The 18632-nt window shown below is 37.8% G+C and overlaps 1 protein-coding gene across 1 annotated transcript; it reads left to right on the top strand.

Moving 5' to 3' along the window:
- The first annotated feature begins 260 nt into the window (after window positions 1–260).
- Window positions 261–18402, top strand: gsk3ab (glycogen synthase kinase 3 alpha b). The gene is made up of 10 exons (XM_067403869.1): window positions 261–620; window positions 5702–5889; window positions 8331–8414; window positions 8551–8661; window positions 8796–8926; window positions 12082–12286; window positions 12373–12468; window positions 13575–13761; window positions 16757–16834; window positions 16949–18402. The coding sequence occupies exons 1-10, from the start codon at window positions 446–448 to the stop codon at window positions 17011–17013; spliced, it is 1320 nt and encodes a 439-aa protein (XP_067259970.1). The 5' UTR covers window positions 261–445; the 3' UTR covers window positions 17014–18402.
- The last annotated feature ends 230 nt before the right edge of the window (window positions 18403–18632 follow it).

Raw genomic sequence — 18632 nt, 5'->3', positions numbered from 1 at the left:
AAAGTAAAAAAAAAGAACATTTTATCTGTAGGATAGTATATTGAGTGGAAACATTACGAAGTATATCTTGCAGATAGTATTTTAAATTATTTCTTTATATTTTACTGCAATGATAATATTGCATATAACTGTATTATTATATTTGGGGGTCCTTGTCATGAAATATGAATGAAAAGCTGGTCATTCTTGTGCTGCAGGATCTATGCACGTGAGAGCATTGTTGAACTTCATTACCCAGAAGACAATGCGCAGCGAGCGTCACTGTGCGTCAGCTCCAGTTGCCCAGCCACACAGAGAAAGAGGAGGCGCACAACCTTACCGATAGAATAGTTCAGGGATCTTTATTTTTTAACGATTATTGTTGTTTAAATTGACATATCCACTACGCGCCTGGGCCAGTCTACCGGCACTCTTTACCCCCGCTCTGGCACACACGAAACCCGATATGAGCGGCAGCGGGCGGCCCAGGACTAGCTCGTTTGCTGAGCCTCCGGGGGTCCCGGGAGCCGCTGCAGCCGCCGCCGGATCAGCCGTCGCCGGTGGAAGCACTTCAGGAAAGACGGGGGGCGCGCAGGCCTCAGCCGGGAGTTCGTCTGGTTTCGGAAACCTAAAGCTGGGCAGTGAGTATCTTTCATTGACATCACACGACAATCACATTAAATGTGATGATAGTAAACGAATAAAAGCCGAAGTGCTAGTCCGTGTAGCATGATGTCCATTAATTTGTTTGATTATTTTGTAATGATCGCGTTAACCTACTTTAGGCGGCTAACTGGCTAAGCTAACGTGAGCTTGTTTTTGTAGACGGATCAAGGGCTTTGATTGCGCTAACTACATTAGCTCGACAATCCTTCATCAGAACAAGAGCTAAACACATCTCTTATGATCGATACAAGTTCATCATATTTTTGGCTCATTTGAGCCCTGTTTAATATATGATTCGTGGTCTGTTGGATGTTTAGACGTCGTTGTGTTCTTCAAGATACGCTCGCTTGGTAACAAAGCTCAGTTAGCACAACATCTAAAAAATTGTATCTTATTTTCTGCATTTAATTAACATATTTTCATTCGGTGCTACGCTGTATGAATTTAATAGCATCATAAATATCCTTAACATTAATATGACCGAGAAATTAAACATAGAGAGGACCAAAGTGGTGTTTGCTTGGTCATATAATTAAAGTCAGAATCAATATTCATAACATATTATTAATGTAATATTTACCGACTCCCCTAATCGCAATCTAATAGATCATCACAAAGCTTTGAATTTAAACGCACTGCGTCCTAGAAAGGAAAATTTACCATTTGTACATTTGTGGTTGGGCTACTGTAAAAACTAGTGGTTTCCCTAGAGGCATAAACGTCTTCATTTGGTGCTCTATAAATGATTCCCAGTGACTGCAGTGCTGGCAGCAGCGTTCATCTGCACTGGTGCTGACTGCTGGATTTCCATGGGAAGTGGTGATGGGTGTTATTACTAGGAAGAGTTCTAGGAAGAGTACTAGGGGAGTTTAGTGTGTGGATGGATGTACGACTGTAACCCATGGCCCTCTGAGAAACCTTGGACCAGTACAACAGCCATTGCTGTTTTTGTCTACCTTTTTTCAGCCTAGTAACCATTATTTTATTGGCTTGCTGACATTTGCACTCACAAAAACCTGATAAATTTTAGCCACACATTTTTATCAGGAAAAAAGCAGTCAAGTTACTTTTACATACATATTCCTTTACATATGTGTAGGGGTTTAACAGTACACAAACATGACAGTTCGGTAAGTATCTCGGTTTTGAAGTCACGGTTCGGTACGGTTTCGATAGAGCAGGGGGAGAAAGCTTGACATGAAATTGCTTTTTTATTAAGCATTTTTATATATATATATATATATATATATATATATATATATATATATATATATATATATATATAATTTCAATTATAATTAATTTTCTTAAGGATATTAAAAAAATCTATCGTAGCTAATGCTGTATACTATATAGGGAGCCCTTACTTACACATTACTATAATATTAAAGGTTACAATTAACAACAGAGCCCAAATTATTAAATTCAGTTGCTATTTATTTTTAGATATAATAATCAGATTCAGCACTCAAAAAAACTTAAAAAAAAAAAAAAAAAACGTAAATTGCACAAGTGCAAGTTTTGCATTAACTTTTAAATCTGATTATAAAGTTAAATTTCTACTCCAATTCATTTTTGAAATATAATCATTTACACAGGGGCTATCATAACTTGTTTTCATGACAAATTTATTTAAACATACATTAAATAATTAAGACATTACTAATAGGTTAAGTAAATATAATGAATATATAAGCTAATATAGTGCATTTACAAAATGCTTTTCTCTAGAGAACTAACATGCTGTCGACACTAAATTCCTGAGGTAAATGTAATGCTACGTGAGATATTAAGCTGTTTTATTAATATCTTTCTGCAGTTGTAACACTGAGAGATTACGTATAAGCATATAGATCGATTGATCATCTCTTCTTCAGCACATTTTACTGGTAGCAAACAGTGTTGCATTACCGCACGCACCCCCTTCTGGATTGGAGTGTGAATCGCTTGCGGCCGACTGTATTCGTCGTGTGACTGCATGCACTGTACCGTGACAGTTCGGAACAATTACGTGTACCGTTACACCCCTACATATGTGTAATATATTTTATCATATTTTTATTTGCAAATACATGAGGTTAAGATACACAGTGCAAGACAAACAAGCAATGGTAAAAATCATCATTCAGTGTGTCACTGAAGGCCACTAAGTGGCATAAACATGATCACTGAACACAAGGCTGTTTCATTAAATGACCTGAAACACTCTCTCTCATTATATAAGGTAATTCTAGCCAGTATTTTAATGACAAGCTTTGGTTCTGGCATTTCAGAATCACAACAGTTTAGGTTCTCTGTGATTTTTTTTTTTTTAATTAATTTTTTTTTTTACCCTGAGTGAATTATTCAGTCAATTTATTCTGTGAATGTTTCTTTCATAGTTAATGAGTTTGTCTACCTAAATAAAAATGTATCCACCTTAAATGTAAAAGTTTTTGCACATTTTGGAAATTTTATTTGCATTTTGGTGTTTCCTTTTTTTATGCAACATCCAAAAATTGGCATTAAAACTTGACATTTTATGTGATGTCCATATTAACTGGCCACTAACCTACAGTATCCTGTATCCCACTTGAAGCAGTGATTCTGATGAAAAAAAAAAAAAAAAAATCTCAATAGCAGCGGCCCCTCTCTGTCATGCATGACAACAGCTGTCTGCTCTGCTTTGATCTAGCAAATAATAATTTTGTCTTGTAATGAAACAAAGCATCTGTTATGGTGAATCTGTCATTCCTTCTCTAATTCTAAACTGACAGATGGATTGATGGACAAAACATCACCCTAGGGCTTTGTTTGTCTTCAGGCATCCCCATTATCAGGTCTGCTCTTGCCCACAGGTGGAAATGTGGTCAGATTTTAGCTTTCTCATCCTCCACCCTTGTTCAAACAGTCTTAAGGGTGTTTCTGCTATTTCTAGTGATAAGCTCTGCTCGTTGTTCTGTTGTGTTTGGACACGCATCTAAACATGGTGTTGGATTACTATTAACACCTGTCAGATAGAGTGGCAAATAGGCATAGCATGCTGGATAAGAGGGCACAGATGAGTTTAAAAAGATATAACTGCTGTAGATCTAACACTGGTTAGCTGTTTGTTTGACACAGCCTCAATATTTTCATGTCTTAAATGGCCTCTCAGGCATGGCTGAGTAGTTTCAAGGAATACTTCACCATTTACTCACCCTCATGTCTATCCAAACTTGACTTTCTTACATGGAATATGAGAAATTTTGAAGAATGTGTTGATCACCATTTCCTACAATTATAATCGGTGATTTCAGGTGATTTTACTGGTGATTTTAGGCTTCAAAAAACATTTCCAAAAAAAGAGCAATAACTGAATCATAAATGTTACATGTGACTTGTCTTTTCAAATCACCTACTGATTAGAAGTATTACTCATGTTTTTCTAAGCTAAAATTAAGTGGCTTCAAATTAGCTTCATAATTAGTACTGTCAGAGCCACAAATGACATTTTACACTCACGTTAATTGTGGCAAGTAAAAATTTCCATAGTCTGGTAGTCTTAGCCAAAATGCTGCGTTTTCATACAGATATTATTTTCCAAGCGGAGTAATGATTAATGCAAAATAAATACATGTAACATTTTTGTTCATATAGTGTTCAGAGTTTTTGAACACAAGTGGATGGGCAAATTATTTGCATCTACCTGAGTATCTCTAATTTCTGAATTGCTAAGTTTGTTGCTATCTCTAATAATGCCTATAGGCAACAAAGGTTTAAAGAAACCTTTTAGTGGCATTATACAATGGTCCAGTTCTCTTGACAGAAGCTAGAACAGAAGTAAAAATACTACTGAGAACAAGAAAATAATGGAATTTATTTAGTAAAGATTATTTTTTAAAGGGATAGTTCACCCAAAAATGAGAACTTGATGTTTATCTGCTTACCTCCAGGGCATCCAAGATGTAGGTGACTTTGTTTCTTCAGTAGAACACAAATGATGATTTTTAACTCCAACCGCTGTGGTCTGCCAGTCATATAATGCGTGTTAATGGGAACTCCATCTATGAGTAAAAAAAAAAACATGCACGCACAAATCCAAATTAAACCCTGCGGCTCGTGACAACACATTGATGTCCTAAGACACGAAACGATAATTTTGTGTGAGAAACCAAACAGTATTTATATCATTTTTTTACCTCTAATACACCATTATGTCCAACTGCCTTGAGCGTCTGGTGTGTGAGGTCTGAATGCACTCAGATGCAGGAAGTGATCGCTCTCACTCAATGAAATATACACGCGAGCGATCACTTCTGGCATCAGAGCGTGTTTTCAGACCTCACCAACCGGATTAAACATCAAATTTTCATTTTTGGGTGAACTATCCCTTTAAGTGTTACTTCACCTGTTGTGCACACAATGGTTTAATGCAGTTTTTGTTTTAGAAGCTATTATGTGGTAGAAAAGAGGTAATATTAGTAAAAACCTATTTGTCAATTTCATATAAGCATGGATTAAACCATGACAATTAACATAAATGCCACTGTTATTGAGGATTTTTTTTATTTATTTTTTTTTTTTATTTTTTTTGAGAATTGAGGATTTTTTTGAGAATTTGTAATTTCTTTGAGTACAACATTGGTGTTTAAAGGACAGCATTCATATAGAGCAGGTTTCAGCAACCTATGGCACACATGCCAACATTGGCATGTGGAGGGATAATCACTGACATGTGACAATAGCTTAAGAGGCGTATGTAGTTAATTTAAATAAAGTCCCTTGAAATTGCATACGGACATATATTTGGAGTTAATCATTCCTCATAGACACACAGCCTGTTTTAAATTAGGAGCTATAAATACTATTAAACACAACATTCTGTTGACTGGAGTTGCACACTTTTGTGATTTATCCCTCTGCGTGCCATAGGTTGCAGACCCCTGATAAAACATTTGATTCAGGTTGTACGTGCTAACACAAGCTTGTGTGGATTCTTCGTTGTGATTCTATTTATCTGACTGTCTCAGTTTCAGTCAGTGACCATTTGTTAAAAAAAATAATAATAATAATAATAATTTTGTTGTGTCTTTAGGGGATAGTGGGAAAGTGACAACGGTAGTAGCCACACCAGGGCAGGGTCCCGACCGTCCTCAGGAGGTTTCATACACAGACATCAAGGTGATCGGGAATGGCTCGTTTGGAGTGGTGTACCAGGCTCGACTCATCGACAGCCAGGAGATGGTGGCCATAAAGAAGGTGCTTCAGGATAAGAGGTTTAAGGCAAGTATGTTAGGGATGATAAGATTCACAGATTCACATCGGCATAAAAGTTAACGATGCATTGTTTTAAAAAAGTGTGCATCAGATACAAGTTAGCATTTGTATCGCAATGCGATTTGCATCTGTAAAAACCGATAGCAGATGCACTATACTTTTGTTATTTAGAAAGTGACCAATAATTTGTGACCAGTATTTTATATATAGATTGATTTCTCCTCTAAACTGTTTCTCAAGTGTGTTCTCTCATCACACTGCTGCTACGTGAATATGACATATCACAACGGAGACCAAGGCGTATCCTGAGAGTCACATAGATTAACATGGCACTACAACATTTGTGAAAGGGCCATGCATTAGAAGTCAGAAGGCACTTAAGTTAATTTATGATTTGCAGTCTGTCTGAACCAAAGAAATTAACTGCAACTATGATTTCTGCGATGCAGAAAACAGACAGAATTGTGGAATCCATTCATAAAAGCAGAATTTACTGTAACACGGAATTTGTCAAAATTTGGATGAATAAATCAAAAGTAGGTGGGTACACTTAAATCAAATCACGATATGGACTAGTGTCTGTGAATATTAAACCACAAAAAGACTATTTAAATATGATTCCTACATGTATTGCATGAATGGCGCAGATGCGTGAATACGTTTACTAAACAAACTTAAGCACGCGTGATGCTCGTGGTGTTTTATCCAGCATCTGCCATCTGACTATATGACGACATCGACATAAACACATAAACTTAATCTCCAAAGCTGTTCTGAGAGCCACTTCATGAGCAGTTAGGGCTGGGCGATATATCGCATGCGATTGTCACGCGCATTTCGTCAGTAAAGCCGGTTCCCTGATTGCCGCTAAATCGCCATCACCTGCTTTTAAATGGAGCGGCATTTAATAGACAGAGCCGTAGATCATTGATAAGCTACGCAATATTGCGTTCATTATCACAGATGAATCGCCTTCGATAATGAACGCGATATTGCGTAGCTTATAAGTGAACTACGGCTCTGTTTATTAAATGCCGCTCCATTTGAAAGCAGGTGATGGCGATTTAGCGGCAATCAGGGAACCGGCTTTACTGACGAAATGCGCGTGACAATCGCATGCGATATATCGCCCAGCCCTATGAGCAGTTTGCAGTTTAATTTGAGAAAAACTGTTGTAATATCATATAGCTACACACAGAAACCTCAAGATCTTAACGGCAACCCGTCAAAATAAAAGTTGTTAAACTACTATTGTATGGTATAATGTATGTCTTAATTTAATACTACTACTACTACTACTACTACTACTACTACTACTACTACTACTACTAATAATAATAATAATAATAATAATAATAATAATAATAATACAATAATTATTAAGACTTTATTTTTGTAGGAATAATCACAATTTCACCATTGCATCACATTGTGTTGAATCGAATCGAAATCGGATCACACTGCATTGTAATAGGGCTGAATTGCATCGCATCGCATCGTAGCTGCTTCATATGTATCTTTAATGTAGCGCTGGCTATGCATCAAGATGCATATCGCATCGACCTCAGTTATGGAGATGCACATCCCTAAAGTATGTGCTAACTAATGTCAGTATCATAATAAAACACCCTGAAACACCCCATCTGCATGCACAAACAATGCTGCTTTCCAAGTCCAGAATGAAAGGTTTTTACTTGTAATGCTACAGGCCTTTTTAAATCAGGCTGCTACAATCACGTTGTAATTATTTTGACATATTGCGATTTCAACTGTGATATAATAAACGTTTAATATCTCATGTTGCTTTTGCTTAGATTTCAAAGCTAATAGAACAAAAAGGCTTTAGATCACATCGAAACACCCCCTTTCATGTTCAACAGCTTGTTCATAAAATACAAAGTAGCAAGCAATGCCTTATGACTCCAAAGTAAGTTGTTTTGTCCAGGCTCTGCTGCCTTGAGGAAGTGTTGCCTTTTCACATTTTCAGACCTGAACCTCTTTCAAATAGCTCCCAAAGTGAACCAAATTAAAAATATTTTCTCGCCACTCTGTCTGCGCAACTTGATTTTCTGCATCTTTTACGTTTGTATAGTGATCTGTACGTTATTCAAATGTGAGCCACAGTAATTGCTGTTCACAACTCTTGTAAAGCCTTAAATAGCAATCGTTCATCTCAGACCTGAGACGCATGTTAATATCAAATGTAAATGAAAACACTCTTGAGTGTGAAAACACTGAATCATGTGTATGTGTAGTATCTTGCAGACTGCATAGAGCACAGCCTTCCACTTAACAGTGTGTTTTAATTTGATTGTGCAGCACTAGATTTAAATGGGCTGCATATTCAGAGCAACACATTTCCACAGATGAATGCACTAAATAAGATAGATGTTTGATTTATATTGCATGCTTTTACTGTCCTTCACACATAATTTCTTGCTCTACAGAACCGTGAGCTACAGATAATGAGGAAGTTGGACCACTGTAATATTGTCAGGCTACGCTATTTCTTCTACTCCAGTGGAGAAAAGGTTGGTTTTTCTGTCCAACCATTTAGTTAAGTATTTATATCCCAGTGATATTACTTTGTCATATTGAATATGTTTGAAGAATGTTATTGCTCTTGACCAATCTAATTTGCCTTCTCTTCTCTCTCTTTCTCCTCAGAAAGATGAAGTGTATCTAAATCTGGTGCTTGATTTTGTACCAGAAACCGTGTACAGGGTGGCACGCCACTTCAACAAGTCCAAGACCACCATCCCCATTATCTATGTCAAAGTAAGTCTCTGTGTTATCATGACTACTGCTACTGTGCCCATTCATATGTACATGGACAGTAAACAATAACTTCTCTTTCACTTTTTCTGTCATTCCTCCCCCACAATTATTCTGTTTTTCTCTTTCTATCTCAGGTGTATATGTATCAGTTATTTCGCAGTCTGGCGTATATTCATTCCCAAGGCGTATGCCATAGAGACATCAAGCCACAGAATCTCCTGGTGGACCCAGACACAGCTGTACTCAAACTGTGTGACTTTGGCAGGTGTGTGTCCTGACATGTATTTGCAACACACTCATGTGTAAGATATATACTGATCTTTAGACCCCAATATACTTCAGGAAAAGTTTGTTTTTTGCTCTTTGCTTAGGGGCAAAAATGTTCAAAATACCTGAGCAGGGGTAGCCTATAATGTTAGCGAACATCCCCATGCTGCTGGGAACCGCATTTGGCGCTCCAGTCAAACATGTCATATTTATTTATACAGCACTTTATACAATAAATTGCTTTAAAGGTGCAATGTGTAAAATTTGAGAGGATCTTTTGACAGAAATGGAATATATTATACATACCTATGTTTTCAGTGGTGTATAAAGACCTTACATAATGAATCATTATGATTTTATTACTTTAGAATGAGCCATTTATATCTACATACACCGTGTGTCCCCCCTCCATCAAGTCGTCATTTTGTGCTGGCATGTTTCTACAGCAGCCCTAAAAATGGACAAACACTACGGAGCGAATTTCATCACTATGTTGTTCTTCTAAATCGTTTGTGTTTTTAGAGGCAGCTTGCGTCGTCACTACGTTGAATACACACGTAGTAGTAGTAGTAGTAAGTAGTAGTAGTAAGTAGTAGTAGTAAGTAGTAGTAGTAAGTAGTAGTAGTAAGTAGTAGTAGTAAGTAGTAGTAGTAGTCGTCGTAGTAGTAGTCGTCGTAGTAGTAGTCGTCGTAGTAGTAGTCGTCGTAGTAGTAGTCGTCGTAGTAGTAGTCGTCGTAATAGTAGTAGTCGTAGTAGTCGTAGTCGTCTTCTGGTTTATTAGAAGCAGTGACCGCTCTTTGTTAGAAGTAAAAAGAAATCTCATTGCTTGACTGGCTAACGTACTCTGCTGTCTCAAACGACGACATCTTTGACTTGTGTTGGTCAGACAGCCACCGTAGCTTCTTGATTTTGCTTCGAAAGGAAGGGGTAGCTGCCGTTGGTTGCAGTTCACAATCTCACTGCTAGATGCTGCTAAAATTTACACACTGCACCTTTAATGCAAGCAGTTTTACTGCATTAAAGGGTTTGTTAACAAAAAATGAAAATTCTGTCAGTAATTACTCACCCTCATGTCGTTCCACAGCTGTAAGACCTTCATTCATCTTCGGGACACAAATTAAGATATTTTTCATAAAATCCGATGGCTCAGTGAGGCCTCCATTGCCAGCAAGACAATTAACACTTTCAGTGCCCAGAAAGCTCATAAAGACATATTTAAAACAGCTCATGTGACTACAGTGGTTCAACCTTAATGTTATGAAGCGATGAGAATACTTTATGTGTGCCAAAAAAAAAACAAAATAAGGACTTTATTCAACAATATCTAGTGATGGGCGATTTCAAAACACTGCTTCATGAAGCTTTACGATTTTTTTTTTCTTTCCAATTCAGTGGTTCGAAGCGTGTATATAACTGCCAAAGTCACACCCCCCAGTGGTGAACCATTGAAATTTTTTAAACACTTATCACATAACGAAGCTTCGTTTACTGAAATCATGTGACTTTGGTGCTCCTAATCCCTGATTTGAAACATAAGGTTCGAAAAGCTTCATGAAGCAGTGTTTTGAAATCGCCCATCACTAGATATTGTTGAATAAAGTCCTTATTTTTGGGTTTGTTTTGGCGCACAAAAGGTATTCTCGTCGCTTCATAATATTAAGCGTGTGAAATGACATGAGGATGAGTAATTAATGACAGAATTTTCATTTTTAGGTGAACTAACCCCTTAAACATAAAAGTGTTAGTGTCACTTTCAATTAGACTTACAACTTTGAGTTCTTCTATAAAGCAGCTCTTCAGTGTGTTTGTTTTTACTCACATGACCTCAACGGACTGAACAGAAGAAATTAACACCAGAGCACACCTAATTATGTAATCGCCATATGCTGCTGATAGTTCAGTGGTGTTTACCAGCCAGTAAACCAAAGCCAGTTTCGAACTCCTGAAACATAGTCTAGATGAACTTTGTTTTGGCCTGATTTTGTTCAAAATGAAGTCACACCAGTTCGTTGTTTGATTATGCTTTAAATATATTTACAGATAGGTTTGGCATGTGTGCCAAACTTGTGTGCATTTGTGTCCTGGATTGAGGATTTCACAATTTAAATTCAAATTTTGGGTGCTTTCATACTGAGTTTGGTTGCACTGAAACTGGCGTGATTCACATGAATGCGAAAGCAACTTGCTCAGTGCAAACTCGTTCAGGAAGTAAAGTACCCTGCACGTGCATTTTAGCCAGTGATGACTTCATTAGTTCAAAGGATGACAGTGATGATGATTTACCTTGGATAAGAGTGAGAGTGAGCATACAGTGTAATCGTGCATAGTAAGTGCTATCAGAGCAGGAATGGCTTGCAATCTGCTGTCTCTTTAAAAGAGTTTGTTAGCAATTAGTATAAAGTCACCTTCATGTGAAGCACATACAGTAAACCCAAGTGTTGTTCACTCTGCTTTCGCATAATCACACTAAATTAAAAAGTAGTGCTGTGAATTGATTAAAAAAATGTAGAAACATCATTTAAGACATTTTTTTTTTAGATAATTTTGTGTTTTTGTTCATTCAAGCACAAAAGAGAACTCAATACTGTACTGGCACTCTGTCTGAAGGGGCTTTCTATGCACTTTCTATGGTGTGTGTCAGAGAGAGCCGCTTTACAGACAGTGCGCCAGTACCAAATTGAGTTCTCTTTTGCATTTTATCGCCCTTGAATGGTTTAAAAGCACTTGAATGAATGATGGCATTAAATAACAAAATTTAATTTTAATTTTGACAGCCCTATAATATATTGACCTGCTTCCTGTTTTCTGTTATCCACCATGCATGTTTGTGATGATGTAACATGAACACAAATGCACCAGGGTTCGATAGAATTTTGTTCGATGGAAAGTTGAGTGTGCAATCAGACCAACTCTGTGCAGGACACCAGGAACAGTCTGACTCAAACCGCAGCAAACGTGCCCAGTGTGAAAGTCCCCTTAGATTCAGAGATCCTTGATCTGATTCCAAAATGATTCTCATTGCAGCTCTTCTTTTTTAAGCAGTGATGTAGGGGTGCCAATTTTTGTACGCCTTCATATTCTGCCCACTACATCAGTTTTACACATGTCTCTTTGATAACATGTTTATAATCCCCCATCATGTTGTCTCCATAGTGCAAAGCAGTTAGTTCGTGGGGAGCCCAATGTGTCATACATCTGTTCGCGGTATTACCGCGCTCCTGAGCTAATATTCGGAGCCACGGATTACACATCCAACATTGATATCTGGTCAGCCGGCTGTGTATTAGCAGAACTGCTTTTGGGACAGCCCATATTCCCCGGTGACAGTGGAGTGGACCAGCTAGTGGAGATCATCAAGGTGAGTGGAAAATCTGCATTGCTTTATTTTCAAGAGTAAGCATATTAGACAGGCATCATAATTCTCTCTCTGTCAACCTTCTGCAGGTTTTGGGGACCCCCACAAGAGAACAGATCCGAGAGATGAACCCCAACTACACAGAGTTTAAATTCCCACAGATTAAAGCACACCCTTGGACAAAGGTAAAGCACCTGTTGCTACACTTGTAGCCATATTGGTTCTCAACTAGCTTACAGAAAGAAACATTTTAGGTCTTTACAGAAGGTAAACTAGTAATGCACCTTAATTTTTTTACTGAACCAATGGACGAAAACTGAAACCACAAGTAGCTTATTTAATAACGAATTAATGAATCAAATGTAATAATAAATACTCAAATAAAATCAGACTTCTATATAAATTGCACATAAAAAGTTATCACTTTCTTAATGATGTATAATTTTCTACTTCGATTCATTGTTGAAATCTGGCTAATTTCCCATAGACTGGAGTGAGACCATTGACGTCTCTCGAGCTGTCACAATCTTTTTTGGCACTCTTTACATGTGGCGCTGCAGCACCTCAGTTTAAGCTTAGCAAACACAAACAGATCATCTCTTCCTCTTTAGTTATAGCATGAAATAAACCTGAATGAACATCAGAAGGTATGTTGAAAGATACAGTACATCTTACCGAAGTCCATATCATGTCACATGTAATCGCTCACTCATTGTTTCAACCTGGAAAGACAGCTTGTAAACAATGTCATATTATAACGTCACATTTACCTAAAAAAAAAAATGGCTGTTGCAAATTTTAAGCTACGTTATAAAGCGTCAACTGCATTGTTTGAATTTCATTTTAAAATGTATAGAATTTCAAAGCTCAGACTTTCAAAGGTAACAAAGCTTATAGCGATTGTTGGATGGCAGGTGTGCTACAAATAATGTTTATTCAAGTTTTGTTCACGCCTCTACTGAAAACGGCATTGAATAAAAGATCTTAGTTCATCAAAATGAAGATCATCAAAATTGAGAAATTGATATTGTCAACCTAGCCCTTGGCATCCACACAGCTGACATCTTTACCTGTTGTAGCTTATGTGCACGAAATAGACACTGGCTAATTTATCGTCACTGTTTTGGCCAATAATTTTGGCCCTCCAAAGCTGTTTGGAAAAGATATTTTTGGTTGCCAAAATTTTGGCGCATCACTAGGTTAATTGATACCCAATGCTATAGATGAAAGTCTTTAATTTTTAAACTGATTAAATGTGACGTTTCCCTGTAAATCTGTGTGTTTGTGTTAGGTGTTTAAGCCGAGGACCCCTCCTGAAGCCATCTCATTGTGTTCTCGTCTGTTGGAATACACGCCGGTGACACGGCTCTCGCCGCTGGAGGCCTGTGCGCACGCTTTCTTCGATGAGCTGCGCCAGCCGAATGCACGTCTGCCTAATGGCCGAGAACTTCCCCAACTCTTCAACTTCAGCCCTGTGGGTGAGTTGAACTGAGAGAACTGCCACTTCTGTTCAGATTCAGTCTCATTGGATTAATCGGATCCTTTTTTTTTATATCTCTATCTCTAACTCTGGCTCTATCTCACACATATTATTAAAAACTTGTGGTTTAGAACATAAAGTCATTGCTTATATCTGGTTAGCTGATTTTGTTAAATGCCTTTTGTGTTGTCACTTGTCTACAATAGTATTTATATATGCTAAAATGTTTGTTACTTTTTTTTTTTTACATTAGAATACCATTTATTACTGTAAAGCTTTGTTGTTTAGTTGTGAACGTGTCTTAACTACATGTTGTCAAATGAATAACCAGGCACCAATTAGACTGATTTAAGTCTAATGAAGCTAAAAGTAAACACAGCAAAGCAGTGGTTCTCTGTTCATCAAAAATAACTGTAAGTGTGCTAGACTGAAACTTGAACAAACCAGTTCATAAGTCATTCATTTTGCGATTTGGGCATCACAGCTTTCTTTGTTCATTATTGCACAGCAACAGAAATATCCTTAATTCCACTTCTTATTACTGCATATAGACTCAAATAAAGCTTTCTTAATCAGTATTAAGCAGCACAACTGTTGATAATCAACATTGACAATTAGAAATGTTTCTTGAGCACCAAATCATGTTAGAATGGTTTCTGTAGGATCAAAAAAATTCTTTCACTTAAGGTTAGTGTTGTCACGGTACCAAAAGTCCAGTAGTCGGTACCATAGACTGTAAAAAAAGATGGACGCCGCGACGCCGCTTCCTTCCATTGTAATGAACTGAAGGTAAAACGGACGATGATGGGCGTTGACATGTTGGAACCTGGGCATGCGCAGAAAGCGCAGTGAAACCAGGAGGCGGCGGCGGAGTCGCGGTATCAAACTTCCGCCCAGACGTCAGCGTCACCAAGATCAGATCACCTATTTGTTTTATTATCTATTGTTTATTATATTTTTCTTTTCCTCCTCCCTTTTTCATTTGGCTTAAACGATGCTAATTACATCTGGCAATAAGGAATTTACATTTATTTGATTGTTTATTAACGCACATTGTTCAGTTTTAAACTAAATTACTCATAACTAGGTCAAAACAACATATCGTAATTGATGTATTTTAAATAAATAAATTATACACAAATTAAAATTATACTTGTAAAAAAATATTCTGTTTCTAGAGCAATAATATTTTTGAAACCTCGGTAAAGTTGAACTAACTCTACAGCAGATCGATTGCTGTAACGTTAGACAGTGCTCTTTAATTAACTAGAGTAGTATTAGTTTTGTCCTGATAATTATTATTTTATACCCATAAAGATAATTAGTAACTGCCAGATTATGATCACCTGCTTTTTCCGTCATGGCTAACATTAGCCGTGTTATCTTGGCTAATAATATTTAGCTTATAAAGCCCACATTTAACGTGACCCAAAAAAACTCAGTGATCCGTCAGATCTGTAGGTCGGTTAGGACAGTTTACTGCTGAACAACAACTTTTGTCAGTGAGAAATAACAAATCCAAAATAATAATCCAAAAATAATAGTTATTTATTCATCTTCAATCTCCCCTCAAAGCTCCGACAGTCCTCAGAGAAGCTGTCAATCAACTGTAAATCGTGACGACACGCCCCGTTTCTATAGCACCAAATTGCTTACAAAAATCACACTGATCACAAAAATGAACTATTGAATATATATCAGCATGATAACAACTACCTTAAATGACCAAAACCATCTTTCGGAAAATGTTATTGTATGTGTAATTAATTTTTTGTTATTTTGACAAGTGCCATTCGTTTGCATTGAGAGGGCGGGTTTATGACTTGTACTGCATCCAGCCACCAGGGGGCGATCAAAGAGCCAGCGGCTTCACTTTTCAGGACGTATGAGACACACCCGGTCGGTACCAATATCAGGAAAATTTTACGGTTAAAACGTAAAATTACGTGCAAGCAAAACGGTTTCTTTCCTACAGTGTTTTTTCTACTTTACCACAGTAAAGAATGCAAATATAATGCCTAATTAAAAGCTAACCAAAGTAAGAAACATTTATAATCCCCTGCATGAGTGAAGATTTGGGAAAAGAAACGGCGATTCCATGTACAGTGGAATAACTAATGGAAAATTGTTAAATTCTCTGCTAATCGGATGACCAGATTGCGATTTGCAAAACAGAATACAAAGCCGACAAGCTTAAATGTATGGACTCATGTACCTCTCTCATTCGGCATGAACCAAAATGTTTCCATGGCTGCGATGTCACATTTAATTGCTAACCTATTAGCCTATTTCTTCTGTAAACAAAGCTTTATGCTTCACTCCTGTCATATTCACATAAAATACTGGTACCGAATGTACTTTATAATTTCAGTACTGAAGTACTGGTACTTTTGACAGCATTGCATCAGGTATAATTCACTACAATAATGGTTTTTGAGATCACCCTTTATCACAGCTCATAGTAGTGTCTGTTTGTTAAAAGGCAGCAGACTATAAACTGGCCACTCACTGAGCTGAAGCGTGCACTCAGTGTATTTATAGAACGAGTGCCTATAGAAACAATGTACTGCACACTCTTACACCAAAAGAAAGCTTGATGCATCGCTATAAACCTTCCCCTACTGCAATCGATCCTCAAATGAATCCACTAAATTGAACTTAAGCTAAAACGACATCCTCCTCTATATTGAGACTTTGCCAGCTAAAAAAAAAAGGTGTAATTTTAGGAGCCAGTGGTTCTCTAGTACATTTTCTGGTCTGGAGCATTGCAAATACTGGTTAAAAATGGTACATATTGTAATTTAAACATTTTTCATTGAACTTGTCACAACACATACCTCAAATTTTGGCATTTAGGAATCTTAGAAGATAACACAATTTTGCTATCTGCAATTTGAGTTGGCTTTGACATCCTGTGACGCAAGTACAAAGCTATCTTTGTTTGACACCTACAGATATTGATGGTTAACCTCTTTGTCTTTCTCTCCCTGCAGAGCTGTCTATCCAACCACAGTTGAACTCCATTCTCATTCCTCCCCATGCTCGCTCGCAGACGACACCTGCCTCGCACGGTACCGATCGCACATACGCTTCCCATGCCTTTGATTTACCCTTGCTGTCAGTCTGTATGGATTTGTGAACGCACATGTCCTGAAGTATTTTAACTCTTGTGTGTCTTTCTGCAGAGGGCGGTTCAGACGGTCCAGCCCAGTCTAGCTCAGCACCGGGACCCCTGAGCAACAACACCTAATTGTTCCCTCAGCATTACTTAGACATCATCACCCCTCTCTCCTCATCCCTTCTTTCTCATTCCTCTCTTTCCCAGCAGCAGCTCCAAACAGTCTCTCTTGCACGCTCTCACAAATACACTTACACTCACACTCGTCACCTCGTGTTATGTGTAATCATGTTCTCTCATGATGGTAGAAGTGTGTGTGTGATGCCCGGATTAATGACGTCGATCATCACAGGAGGTCGATTTAAATTCAGTATGATTATCAACCCATGATTGAGTTGATTGTCATCTTTAGGTTTGAACACTGGGAAGGGCCGGTTAGGGCACGTTTGCCCCCTAGTGGCAGGAAGAGCACCGCACAGTTACTGCTCTCTGCCTGAGATACCATCCATTTGAAAGGATTTTAAAGAATGATACGTGATATCGAGCTCATTTAAATTTGTTTTTGCTCTTAAAATGATACATTTTAGCTTTCTTTAGGAGTTCTTGGTCAAAATCAAGGACCGTGATGTGTTTTATAAAGCAGCGAGCGTGAGATGTCAGTGATGTGTGTGTCCAGATGTGTGATGTTTCTCTTCGCAGAGACAAAAATGAACAAAGAGTGTCTTAATATGTGCGTATGTCAATTTTAGTAATCATTGCACACTCTTTTGTGTTTTAATTTCTTTTAAGGAGAATATTTAGGTATTTGGATAAGCTGAGACAGGGTTATCTGGGTTTTTTTTTTTTTTTTTGTCAGTTTCAGTATAAAAATGTGCTCATTTTGTTAGTTTTTTGTGCATGTGCATGCACACACACGTATAACGCATAGGTCAATCCCATCAATAGTTGTGTTAGACGTTCTGTTTGAATACAGAATTTGCATTATGGAGTCTACACCTGTGTGTGAATGTTTCTATACATTGGCGTGCCCATTTAAATGTGGATTTAGTGGATATTCATCCAAATTACACATTGATACATGAGCCCACATGCACACCATGGACACTTAGCAAATGAGACTTTGAAACAGAGCTGTTTGTCTTTCCCTTCTTCCTTCCATCCTCTCTCCTCCTCTCTCTCATTGCTAATATGTAAATGCCATGTACCTTTTATTTTGTTATTTTTGTTATTGTTATTCTTATTCTATTGTCCTTGTAATTAGATTTTTCTCCTAGTGGAACAGTGCTGGTATGAGCAGAAACCAGCCTTTCTCGGTCTCTATCTCTTTCTCTCTCTCTCTCTCGCCCACCCTCCTTCCTTCTATCCCTTCATCATGCAACTGTATATAACATTTCATCCAGCCTCTCCCTGAGTCAAGGGAGGCAGACAAAACTGAACAAAATTTTGTTTTTACCTGATCTCAGTCTCTTTCTCTTACTCTCTCTCTCCTTTCCCGCCCACCCGCCTGCCTGCCCTTCCCCCTCCTCATCAGTGTTAATTCTGATCCTTTTATTTATTGTATTGCTGTCCGATTATGTTTTTAACAATCTGATGGGGGAGGGGTTTTGTGTGTGATGTCAATTGGTGTAACGTTCATATCTCAAACTCTGGAATATTGTCTGATGGAATGTTCTGGAAAGGGCAGGTACACACTACCACCACACACAGGCTGCTCGGCCCATCAGTGAAAAAATGAACGGTTAAAGGGAGAG

This window comes from Chanodichthys erythropterus, chromosome 2 (genome assembly GCF_024489055.1).
Source record: "Chanodichthys erythropterus isolate Z2021 chromosome 2, ASM2448905v1, whole genome shotgun sequence".
Lineage (NCBI taxonomy): Eukaryota > Metazoa > Chordata > Actinopteri > Cypriniformes > Xenocyprididae > Chanodichthys > Chanodichthys erythropterus.
The sequence above is the reverse complement of the archived record's forward strand: the minus strand, read 5'-3'. Positions and strand labels throughout refer to the sequence as shown.